The 13071-nt window shown below is 35.6% G+C and overlaps 1 protein-coding gene across 4 annotated transcripts in view; it reads right to left on the bottom strand.

Moving 5' to 3' along the window:
- LOC131154218 (protein virilizer homolog) overlaps positions 1–13071 on the bottom strand; it is a 142700-nt gene that overhangs the window by 98792 nt on the left and 30837 nt on the right. For 3 of the 4 annotated variants that reach the window (XR_009136390.1, XR_009136389.1, XM_058106838.1), the window contains exons 4-11: positions 11470–12132; positions 10937–11305; positions 10742–10846; positions 10438–10620; positions 2931–3072; positions 2645–2826; positions 2386–2471; positions 2256–2304 (exon numbers count right to left, since the gene is read on the bottom strand). Coding sequence is in view for 2 of the 4 variants with exons in the window: in XM_058106838.1 (XP_057962821.1) it covers positions 2256–2304; positions 2386–2471; positions 2645–2826; positions 2931–3072; positions 10438–10620; positions 10742–10846; positions 10937–11305; positions 11470–12132 (1779 nt within the window). In the remaining 2 variants the exon portion in view is untranslated. The remainder of the gene's footprint in view (positions 1–2255; positions 2305–2385; positions 2472–2644; positions 2827–2930; positions 3073–10437; positions 10621–10741; positions 10847–10936; positions 11306–11469; positions 12133–13071) is intronic. The other variant, XM_058106839.1, reaches the window with a different exon arrangement.

Here is a 13071-nt window from a genome sequence, read left to right as displayed (position 1 = left end):
AGCTAGCCAAATATAGGAAACTAAAAAATAGGAAACAAACTAATAGAGATATCAAGAATTCTCCAGAATCTCTTTATTCCTAAATTAACAGTCACTAATAATAAAATCAGAATTGCTGCAGCAGTATCCCTGAAAATCAGGGATCGGGTATTTCCACACTTAAGAATTCTAAGATATTTTCTTTGATCAAGCATGGGTGTGAGGAAGAATCATCTTGTGAGTTGGGGGGTTGTTTGTAGATCTCAGGTTGAAGAGGTCTGATCTTGAAAATTTGGTGTCGAAGAACATTTCCCATGTGGGAAGTGGCTGTGTTTTCCTTTGGAAACAACTTCTTTGGCATAACATAATTAATAGTAAATTCACCCTATACGAGAATAACTGCAATGTCTACATTGGAACTAAATTTTCTCATGAAAGCCCAAGGAAATTCCTATCATAGATATAACCTGCTTCTTTCCCTGTATTAGATATAAATAGAGGGATGGTGCTCAAGTTTGCTTGGGAGTATCTTCAAATAAAGGGGCAGTGTTTCACTTATGCTTTTCCTTCTCCTTTTTCGCTCACTATGCACTACAATGTGGTTATTTCCTCCTCCCTGATTCTTGATGGGGACTGTGCTTTTGGGATTTCACTTTTGCAAGAAGTTCAATGATAGGGACACCAAGAAGCTTCCTCTGTTTATTAGTTTGTCGAATTCTTTAGGCCTTCTTTTAGACAGAATTTTAGGATTTGGACTTTGGATGTCGCTGACATGTTCTCTTGTAAATTATAGTTTGTAAATTATAGTAGTCTCATCTGGTGTGCTTTTCTAATCCTTTCCCTCTTGCATTTATGTAAAGCTGAGAATTACAAAAGATATCACCTCATTCTCCAGTTTCCCAACATTTATATGAATAATTTGGAAAACAATAGGAAAAAAAAATTGTGTAGCAAGTTTCCTATACAAATATCAAAAAACTAAAAACAAGGTGGCATCTTTGTAATTTTTTAGAAAATTAAAAATGGAGAATGAAAAATGTTTTCAACAACTAAACAAACCCCAAGGTACCCTCAAAGGTAAAGGCTTCTGCATGGATGTCCATTCTTAAGAGTTAACACCAACGAAGCAAATATTGCCAATCAGCTTCAGCTTACAAATCATGAGTTCTCCTGGAATGTTCCCTCAGTTAGAAATGCCCTTGATTAGGAAATGGACTATCTCACATAATTTTATGGCAGCTTGTACAAACCACCACCACCACCCCCGACCGAAAAAAAAAAACCTAGTGGAACTTAAGGCTTGGTTTGTTGTTGTTGTTGTTGTTGTTGTTGTTGTACTTCAAAATCCAAAATATCAGCACACTGCTAATGATCCAAAGGGGATTCTAGATAAGAATGGTTGTTTTCTCAGATCCTATTACAAAATTCTCACTCTTCAAACTACTATTAACATCAATTTCCCTTGGAAGCCCATCTGGAAAACAGTAGCCTACACAAAGGTCGCTTTCTTTGCAAGGGAGGCAACTCTTAGGAAGAACCTACGCTTGACAACTTGCGAAAAAGAGGTCTACCTCTTGTTGACATGTGCCGCTTGTGTTACGGAGCAATGGTTACCCCTCTTCATGTTGTTAAGACCAATGAATTGCTACAGCTACTAGTTGAAACAATGGTTTGGTTTTGACGGCACTCATGTAATGCTCAACTTTCTTAACACCCTGCTCTGTGGGTGATTTTCTTTCTGTCATTTGTACTTGGTTGGCAACCCCTTGATGCCTTTTAATGAACTTTTGTTTACAGATAAAAAACACCAACAATATAAATTATAAGACTTTATAAAGCTTTGTCTTTTGACATGTGGGTGATGAGTTAGGCTAGTGATGAGTCTCATGCTCACCTGTTTCTTTTGCATTACTGCAGCCATTCTCTTATGGTTCTTCAGTGTGATTAGATGGCTTTTTGTTAGATTGATCTTTTTGTATCAACTTTTCGTTTTTCCCCTTTGAATTTTTGTTCTGCTTAGGAGGAAATCTCATCATCTCTTTACATTCTATTTTCTCTCAATAATATTTTATTTTCTACCAAAAATATGTACATCTGAGAAATAAAGGAGAATGAATTTCGAATTTTCGATGTCAACTTAATTATTAAACCAAATTATTGTACAGACAATACTAAACTATGTCATTCATTTGGTTTAAATTTCTGGAAACACAGTGTAACATAATGTTCACACACATAAAAAATATATACGGCTTTTAAAACACATTCATTTATACCTCAGGAAAATGTTCCAGAGACAACAAAGCCTGACGTCCACATTCAGACCTGCAAATCACAAGTGTTAGACAAACAATTTGTCGAGATGAATGGGAGTTTCAAATGAACTAAATAAGTCAATATTTCCACCTAGAAAGACCCCGCAGCTCCCACAAAACCCAAAGGAATTCCTCAGAGTGCGGAGTCGAAGTCAACAATCGATCTATAGCACTAACCTGCACCAATGATTGGAAGAAATATAATTAGAAGAAAGGGCAATGGGATTAAAGGAGCAACAGAAGATAAAACACAGAAAATAAACAAGTAAAATTTCAAACAATTAAGTGGAGACAAAGCAGCAAACAAACAATCAGAAAACAGCTGAAACTTAACCAAAAATGGAACTTACCACTCTTAAATGCATCTCAACAATCAATCCAACTTCCTGTAGGTGACAAAAGAAACCCTTGGATAGTAAAACTGATGCATACCGAAGAGGAACACACTCTTCCTTATTCATATCACCAGCACCTCGTAGTGCAAGAATCAGTGTAGCAGAAAGTTCAGAGTGAAGTAGGAGAAAGACTAAGCCTGAAGAAAAAAAAATATATATATATATATATATATATACACACAACATCACTTGCAGATATTTACAGATCTGCTTAAAAAACTGACAGTCACATTAACAAAACCTGAGCGACAAAAAAGAAGTGAAAGAATTATGGCCTCAAGAGATGATGCAATATCCACAAACATGTCCATAGCATGTCCTACTTCTGATCGCAGAATAGAAGATGCCAACAGAGCAGCTGACAGAGGAAGAAATCCTCTCTCCTGCTTTCAAGCAAACACTTTAACATATTATAACAGCCATGAATTTTCTAAAGCCACAAAAATTACCAAAATGTGAAGAACATGAGAACACAAGGAATAGAACCAGCAAAAGCAGCATTATATCTTGAAGAATGCTAATAAGATACATTTTATTTCATTCTAAATGAATTCTTCAAAACTATGAAAAAAGATTCTTCATGGAAATACAGTGAGAGTTTGTCATCTAAGGCATTCAAGATGCGTATTATTAATTTCTATAATTCTTCAAGTATCAAGTTTAATCCGAAGTACTAAAACTCTATTATTGCATGCTGATTAGTAGAAGTTCATAGTAAATGAACAAGCATACTATCATATCACAGAAAAAAGTAAGCAACAAAAACAAAAATAACTTAGCGATAAATTAAGAGCAAGAGTCAACATAGATATATTAATTACACACATTTCTCAGGACCCTTCTCCTGGTAAATGCACACTTGCACTTAACCACCCATTCTCCTTTAACAAATACAACATGTAAATAACATCTAAGGCTAGAGCAGCAGAGAAAAAAGAAAAGTAGTTGATAGTCAAGGAATTAATAGTGCAAAACAAAAGGTAATTGATGGTCAGAGGACAACAATTGCGAATTCACTACTTGCTGACAACTCAGCTCAAAGTGCATGTTATGAACATTTTTGGTGAGGCAAACAAACCCTAAACTTTCATTGATAAGCATTTTGGGGCATCCCCACATACTTGTAACCACTAGCAAAAAGAGATTGAAGTTGGTCTATTCACTCTCCTTTTTATTCATAAGGGACAGGCACAGCCATAAATTGATCAGCTACCTCCAAATACAGGGGCAAAGAAAACGAAAAAACCAAACCAAAAGATGGAACCAAACCAAACTGGAAAAACAGTTAACTACTTTTCTGGTCCATTTCAGTTTTTTTTTTATTTTTGGTTATCAGTTTGGTCTCAGTTCGGCAGCTGAGTAACAAAGATTAAGCAAAATAAATATTTTCAATATAAGTTATGTAAATACATATAATTAATAGCACTACTAATTTCAACCGTGGATCTATTATGCCAGATGGAGAAATCGAAGAAGATGGTATACATAGAGTTAAAGTATGATGAGTGAAATGGAGAAGGGCTTATTTTGTGTGATCATAGAATACCCTAAATTAAAAAGAAAATTTATAGAAAGCCTAAGAACAGCTCTGCTATACGCACTAGAATGTTGGGAAACTAAGAAACAACATATCCAGAAAGTAAAAAGTTGTTGAAATGAGAATTCAAGGTGGAAGAGTGGTATAATGTTAAAATATAAATTAAGGAATGAAAATATTCGTGGTAAGTTAGCCATGGCATGTGCAGAAGATAAAGATAAGGGAGGGGCAGCTGAAATAGTTTGGACACCTGCAACATAGGCCTACAATGCACCGGAAAGGAGTGAGCTACTTATATATAGTGGCAGCAGAAGGGGTAGGGGTAAACCTCAAATAACTTGGAATGAGATAGTAAGGATTTAATAACCCTTAAATTCTAGGAGGAATTTGCACATGATCGAGCAAAGTGGTGAAAAAGGATTCATGCAGCCAACCCCGCGTAAAGGGACTAAAGGTTTGGTATGTCATAGTTGTTATTGTTGTTGTTGTTTGTTATATTATACAGTTTTCGTAAAAAGTTCAAAATTTTATTGGAAGCTGTACACTAATACGGTGGACTAGAACACATAAGATATTTACTAACTTAAACCTAAATGAATGACTCAAGCAGTGAAGGTCATCTCTATTTTTCAGTAGCTCAAAATTTTCATCATCTCCCACTCATCATTGCCGCACCACTCAACTTGTCACACACCAGCAGCACTGCCGAGCACAAGGAGTCAGGGGCCGGGTTAAGATTCGAGTGTAACCGTTTCTGTTGTCTCCAACAACCAGAACTTCATATCCTGAAGAATTCCTTATTGTCCTTGAATTCTTCTTAGCTTCTCGGGGGTGGTCTAATTAATGTTCCACCATCTCTTGCGATCCCTAAAAGCTTTCAGTTTCTTGGATTCCTTCAGTTTTCTCTGATTTTCAAAACCTAGATGATTTAATCACCCCCAACTCATCATCTGGGGTATAGTTTTCTATAATGCCATGTATGTGTTTGTGTGTGGGAGCATATACCACATATATACCCATTTTCCGCAATAATTCTAATAACTTAATAGGCAAGATATTAAAAAGCTGCACTTTATTTACAAAATGAAACATATAAAGTACTTCTATCTATCTGCTGTCCTAGTTTCTGAATTGGGTAAAACTTAAAAGAAAAGATCAAATGACACCATGACCGGATTTACAAGCATCCAGTCATTTTTGTTAACCACTTGTCATGACGTATGATTTGCTTAATTCTTATTGTAAAACATCACCGGTTTCTAGCTTTGTTTAGTTTGGATGCTGCTATGCAGTTCATTATATCTTATTTTGTTTGTTGTCTGACAGTTTCCTCTGTTGACTGTAATTCTGTTGTGCTTGTGAGATGATTTTCATTGTGTTTTCCTGTATTGATTGTTTCTAAGGGTAAGCAATCAAATTCTAAAAACTGTTTTTTAGGGTAACACATTAAACCATGCAAATTAATTAATTATCATTGCATGATTACTTTATTTTCACACACACACAAAGCTTCCATACAGCTATCATATGCAATTGGCCAAGTGATAAAAAGTTCCTCGTCAAGATTTTTCAATTTAGCATCTTCTGCAGATATTGTAAACAATTATATTTTTCATTTTCCGCAAACTTCTTAAGTTTGCTAGCGCAAAAAATTAATACATAGCAGTGTCCGTTATCCATTGTGTAACGTCCGTGACAGCTGCGACTGTTACTGTTACACGGACCATCACCGTTATTTGAAACAACCGTCAGAAATTTAAAGAGTTTTTCTTTTGGTATGACATACTCACAGTTTTGTCTTTTACATATACTAGAGCTTATTACATTCTCTGCTTGGGGAGAAGATCAAGTTGAAGAAGCTTTTAAGTTTTATATACAGTTAGCCTCACCACTAGGAGTGAACAAAATTTACCGAAAAACCGAAAACCGGACCCGAACCTAACCGTTTAACAATTCGGTTCAGTGTTTCGGCTTTGGTCTTTGGTTTCGGTTTTGGATTTTATGAAAACCGACTTTCGGTTTCAGTTTCGGTTTCGGTTTTATAAAAAAACTGAACCGAAAAACCGATTAATATAAAAATAACTTTAATAATATACATATATTCATATATATATATATATATATATATATATATATATATGCATATAAAGAGAAGTATGATTAAGTTGAAGTTTTTTCATATTTACAAAGAAGGAGAAGCAGCACCCACTTCCATTCTTCCAATGTGGGACAACTAAAGAGGGAAGAGTGAGAGGATTGGAGAGGGGAATTGAAGAGCTGAAGAGGGGAGGGGACCATTGTCCCAAATCGGCTGGAGGAGAAAGGGGAAATCCTTCCCCCTCCTATAAATGCATGGGCTGGGTGGGTGAGCCTTTTGCACTCAATTTGTGGGCTAGGCTTGTCTCTTAAGTGATGAGCTGGGCCTACTTAACGAAGCCTATTTGTTTTGGGTATTTGAATATTTTGTAGGTTAGCAACTTAAAGCTCATTTTTTAAGGCACAAAATATTCTGTTTTTGGCCTAATATTTTTGGCCCACCCTTAGTTGGGTCTTTTAAAGTTGTAAATTTTTGTATTAATAACTGAAAAAAACGAACTGAACTCGGGAAAAACAGTTTTTGGTTTAAATAAACCGTTGGTGTACGTTCAGTTTCAGTTTCAGTTTGTGTAGTTAAAAACCGATTAGTTTGGTTCGGTTATCGATTTTGTTTAAAAGTGAACTGAATAGAACCGATTACACCCCTACTCACCAGAGACACATGAGACATCTAGTCAAAACCTCAATTGTATATGCCTCATATCTCATTTCAGTTATAATGATTAGAAATAGCTGAAAAAGAATATTGAACTTTTGCCCAATTTGTATCTACTTGAGTGAAATAATCGATACATCAATTGAAAAGCATTTGCTTGAATAGGGAATTAACAAATTTTTTTTCCTTAATCATTCACAGTGCACATTCAAATTATTTATAAATAAATATCATTAAGAAAAGGCCTAATATTTGGGAGGGTTTGTAATTTCAACAGTGAAGTATACATACGAGACATGCTGCACATATTTTAAGCTTGATCATAGAGAGATGGATAGAAAGACCTGGATGACTCTATTGCTATGGTCCATTCGGCAATGAGATATGGGAGGTTTTTGTGAGTTTGCGAAGATTTAAGAACTGTGTGGAACAAGAAAACATTGATGGTGAAGACTTATTTGCTTTGATGTTGAAGCACGACAGAATTCAACTGATTTAATGTCGCAAGAAGCCTACGATTTGTTTCATATGCAAGAGAGTAGATATAGTGAATAAATTTAGAAAAAAAAATGGGTGTGCATATGGATTGAGATTAGAAGTACACTAGAGCCTTGCTGCATTTTCTCAAAATTTTCTATGCTGCTACTTGGAGAGTGCAGGGTACTCTTCATGTGATGGAAAACCCCAAATGTGCACATGCAACAAATTTATGGTGTTGAAAAGATAGTTTCTATGACATGTCCAACTAATCAATTCGGCATAAAGTAATCCAGAATAAATTTGGTTTGCAAGCAAAATGGGCAAGATGCTAATATCAGAATCAGAGTAATTCCTGAAAACCCATGGAAATTTCATTTTGTAGGGTATCACTTCCTTGTCTTTCCTTGAATTAAATTAAAGCGAGAGTTGGCTGCCAGGATCAGTTCTGAGAGAATCTTTGCTTGGGAGCATTTTTTTTTTTTTTTTTTTTCTGCTTTTCCATCTTTGTTTCATGTCTTACTCCATGTCATGATGCACCTATTTCTTTGTTTCTCATTGTTGACGGTGATTGTGTTTCCTAAGGTTTTTCCATTTTTGAAGGAATCTTAGAGATAGAGAGGCTGAGGACTTTTTTTATTTCCAACTTTTGCATTATTCCTATCTTATACCAGAGTCTGGAGTTTGGACACTTTGATGCCTCTTGTAAATCTTTTAATTCTAATTTGACTCATTCCACTCCTGGTTTTCCTTTTGTTAATCATTTGTTGAAGCTAAGAAATCTTCAAATGTTATGGCTTTTGTGTGGATGGTCATCCAACACTAACAAATTGTTGTTGCAGATTAGAAGACCTTAAAGGCCCGTTTAGCAGTGGAAAACAGTTTTCATATTCCATTTTAATTTTCCATAAAACTACCAACAAAAAAAAAAGTTAACTAATTTTTAATTTTCACAACAGTTGTATGAAATAAATGAACAACAATAAACAAATTTGACACTATTTGCTTATGAAAATAATTTTCTTTTTTCAATTCTAATTTTTCAAATAATTACAACTTTTCAAACTTATATAGAAAAGTTGGAAAACATCTTTTCATTATTTGTCTAAATCTCTTACTTCGTGTATGGGAACAAGAAACTTGGACCTTGGATTTTTATTTCTGTGGATTATGTATATAGAGTTTCTTCTAAATCTAAACAAATCCAAATTTAAGCCCCAAAATCCATGATTCTAAATATTACCTAATATAAATTTGGGAAATTTTAAAAACAGGTTCTTTTTTTTTTTTGTGATTCTTTTGAAATTTAGAAATAAAAGATGAAAATCTGTTCTGAACATTCTAACAAACTCTTTATTTTCTATCTTTTTTAATGTGAATATTGAAAAATTAAAAAATAAACTAATTTTTTTATAATTCCTTAGAAAATTAAAATTTGGAAAACGGAAAATGTTTTCAACAACTATATGGGCCCTAAAAGGCTGTCTCTCCTAATGTGTCTGTGATGTGTTATGCAATTGGTGAGACTCATGCTCATATCCTCATTGTTCTGTGGCTTTAATTTTACGGAACAAGCTTTTTGGTTTGTTCAGAGAGTCCTGGGTTCGCCCTAGTCTGACTGCCTTCAGAGATTTTACGAGTCGTAAAGATGGCCAAGAAATGATACAGGTGTGTGCAGTTTTTGCCATTTTTTTAGATGCTTTTGCTGGAAATAGAATTTTGAGATCACGCTTCATCTATTCATTTGACCATGGATCAAATGGATATTTCACTCAATGTTTTAAAAGACGAAGGTGTAAGGCGAGGTATTTTAACCCATAAAAGGTGAGAGACATAAGCCACAAGGAATTGGGGAGTAAGCCTTTTGAGAATTTTATTTTTAGATAAAATTTGTAAATAAATTAGATATCTTAAAATTAAATAAAATAATAATAAAATCACTAATATAAATAAATAAATATATATATATATATATATATATAAAGGGCAGCCCGGTGCACAAAGCTCCCCCATATGCAAGGTCCGGGGAAGGGGCGGACCACAATGGGTCTATAATAAAATCACTATTATAATACAAAGAAAATTCAGATATAATTTGCAAACTACTTGTTAGCCATTCAAAAATTGCTAGCTTGAATTCATTATGTAAATCATGACAAGAGATAGCTACAACATTACAAAATTATTTTCAAGAGTCTAAGATACAACTCCCAATTATTTTGGAAACATTGACATTCAAGAATTTTAGAAATCAACCTCATATTATGACATTCCCTTTATACAAATCTTATTTGAGATCTCACACACCCAAAATGTGTAAAGCCTCAACTAAGAAGGTGCAAAATGCATACAACGGTACAAATGCATAAGCCTCGATGTGTAATGCATCAATGTTTTCAGGATTTGGTATTTTCGATTGAGCCTCAAGGCTTTTTAGGTATGCCTACCTTGAGGCAAGCCTTGATTGAGCCTTTGAAAACATTGGTTTCACTAGTGGGTTTTTTCGTCAGTTTGCTTTGCCAACATGGGTTTCTCTAGTATTCAACATGATTAGAAGGCTTTCTAAGCCTGAATTTTTTTTTTACCGTGTATGTACTAGTTTTATTCTATATTTTTGTTTTTTCTTTTGTTCACGAGGATTTCCGATCTTCCTTGAAAACTCTATCTTCTCCTATCAAGGTTTCTTTTTCTATTAAAAAACAAAACACATTCAAAGCCAACATCTGTATTAAATGGGGGGGGGGGGAAAAAAACCTAAAGCAGCTCCTTAATGAATGTCCCTAATGCATTCCTTACTCGGCAAAATCCAAGGAAAAGTAGGAAAGGATGGAAAAGCATTAAACAATTATCGTTGTATGTGTTGTTTTAACTTTACAAACAACCCAAATAAACAGTATTAGTTTTCAATACAGCTCAAAGACAAAGAAACAAACCAAAATGTAAAAGTATGGCTGCAATAAGAAAAATAGAGGCACGACATACCTTAAGAAGTGCTAGCAAATGCGCATCAATGTCACAATTTGAAAAACAACAATTTGATGAAGCAATTAAGCTACTGGTTGCTTTATAGGACAACAATCCTTCTGTTTGGCCAATCATCAATGATCTGCTTGCACGGGCCATCGGATAAGGGTGTTCAATTGAACCACGTGAATTAATCAAATTCTGCATTAATGCTCGTCACCAAATATGAACTAAGACTTGACAATCCCAAAATCATAACTAATGACCTTTATATGTTGCCAAACTACGAAAAGAACACTTGATATTAAAGATTTCAACTGACCAAGAGCTTTTTGAGCTGCAATTTTGCATCCATAAGCATTTTCAAATTAACACTTGTAGCCGTACCAGCAGCAGAAAGACCTCCCAATACAGACAATACTGCAGACTGCAAAAGATAGAAAACACACAATATCTCAATGGATAGGAAGGGAGGGACAGCTAGAGTGCAGAGAGGGAAACAAGAACAAGTGTATACCTCATATCTCGAAACAACTTCATAAAAGCGCAAACGATGAAGGACGTAAGTAGCAAGAGAAGCCACATCATGACGCTGCTTTTCCAATAACAACTTCAACAATTGACTATAACCTTCACTAGTGCCAGATGGGACATTTTCATCTTCACGGGGCCACCATCCTAAAAATCCTTCACACCCAATTGAGTGGCGAGTAGCCAACTCAACAACACCAAGTAACATTAATGTAACAGCAGCAGAATTCTGTGAATGGTTAGAGAAAACCCATGCAAGCTGATCCATGCCAGCACCATTAACAAAGTGGAAGCAGCTCTCTTTACCAGAGCAAACTAAAAGAGCCACACTCAACCCCAAAATGACATTCTTACTCTGAAAATTAAGATAGAAATCAGTACTCAATAGAATCAGAGAGAGAGAGAGAGAAAGAGAGAGAGGGAGCACATTTGTTTGCTTCCATACTCTATTTGTTGCATTCTTAGGTAGATAAACAGGTATCTACTAAAAAAAATTGAAAGATACTACAATTAAATCACCTGCAAAATCTGGTGATGTTCAGCGTTTGAAGAGTTCATATTAAAATGAATGTGCTGGTTAAACATATCCATTAACTCTTTGGAACTAGCCAAATCAACCTCAGATTCTAGAAAAGTGTAGTCTGCTAATGCTTCAGCCAATGCATTCCGTGAATCGTCACAAAGGATTTTATAGAGATCAAGAAGCTCTTTTCTGGCATCATTAAGAACACGGTATGGCTCTCCCCCACAATCTTTGGATCCGCTCTCCATGAAATGTTTACAAAAGACAGATGACAGCAAGTCACAGGTGACACAGGAAGAGGCTACCGACACAACATGACTTGCGACTTTATATGTTGCATCCCCAACGTTTGATAACTCCAAAATCTTAAACATCAACTGCAAAAGCTGCATTATTTTGAAAGATATATCTGAAACAGCATCTGGTAGTGACAATGCATTTGGAGGGGATATGGATTCCTTCATAGTCAAATTATTAAATTGTAATGCAGGAGGAAGATCCTCAACCTTGTCCTCAACAGAACTAGCATGATTGTTCAAAGAGCTATCCAAGTCAAATTCTATGCTGAACTGCCCCAGATCCTCTGCTGTGTTTCCATATATGGCCAATGTAAGGCTACGGTAACTGCCTCTTACAACCAAATGATTTGTTACCACAGCCTGCAACAAAGATCTTTAGTGTTAAACATAGTTTTTACAATGAAAATACTGCTTCAAAGGCACCAGAAGTGAGGGATTCAATCACAGTTAAAAGGGGGGAAATTAAGAGAAAAAAAAACATAAAAAAATTTACTGACAATGTGATGCAGGATGGAGAGAAACCGGAAAAAAAAAGGACAAGCAAGAAGAAACAAGAAGACAGAACAGAAAATACAACAGAGAGAGAGAGAGAGAGAGAGAGAGAGAGAGAGAGAAGAGAGAACGGAGATGGATAGGAGGGGAAGAGGCTGCAGAGGGGAGGGGAGGAAAGGAAAACCAGTCTGGAAGTCTGAATTCAACTCTGATGAAACCTTGAATACTCCTCCTCTGATAGTCACAGTATGTGGTTCACTCAAACAAGGGACTAACAAGGGAACCATAGTTATGGGATTTGCAAACTCCATCCCAACACTCACAAACATAGAACAATGATAACAAGACTAATTTCTGGAACAATCAGAACAACCCCGAACAAGATGACCCACCATGAATGATTCACAAATAAATTAGTACAAGGCTGCCACAGCACCACTCAGATGCAACCCCAAGAAACCAACACACAGCACTGGAACAATTGGAGAGGTGAACCACCGAATCTACCACAGACAAATCACCAACAAACTTATATAACACTGTCGCAGCCTCACAAAAAAAGCTTCTGAACACAACCACTGCTCCAGGAGAGTCGCCAATGACCTCTACTAACAGCAAACAACAATTAACGAATCACCACAAGTGCATGGTCAAAACAAAGATTGGATCTTTGAGCAAAACACATGCCCAACAGCTTGATATTTTGGTCTATGGAAGGAATTAGAACATTGAATCAAAACCACAGCAAATCCCACTGTTTCAGACCCAATAAACTCAAAAACAATTGACAAACAGCTTCACGAAGCA

This window comes from Malania oleifera, chromosome 4 (assembly GCF_029873635.1).
Source record: "Malania oleifera isolate guangnan ecotype guangnan chromosome 4, ASM2987363v1, whole genome shotgun sequence".
Classification (NCBI taxonomy): Eukaryota; Viridiplantae; Streptophyta; class Magnoliopsida; order Santalales; family Ximeniaceae; genus Malania; species Malania oleifera.
Note: the sequence above shows the minus strand (reverse complement) of the source record. Positions and strands in the feature narration are given on the sequence as shown.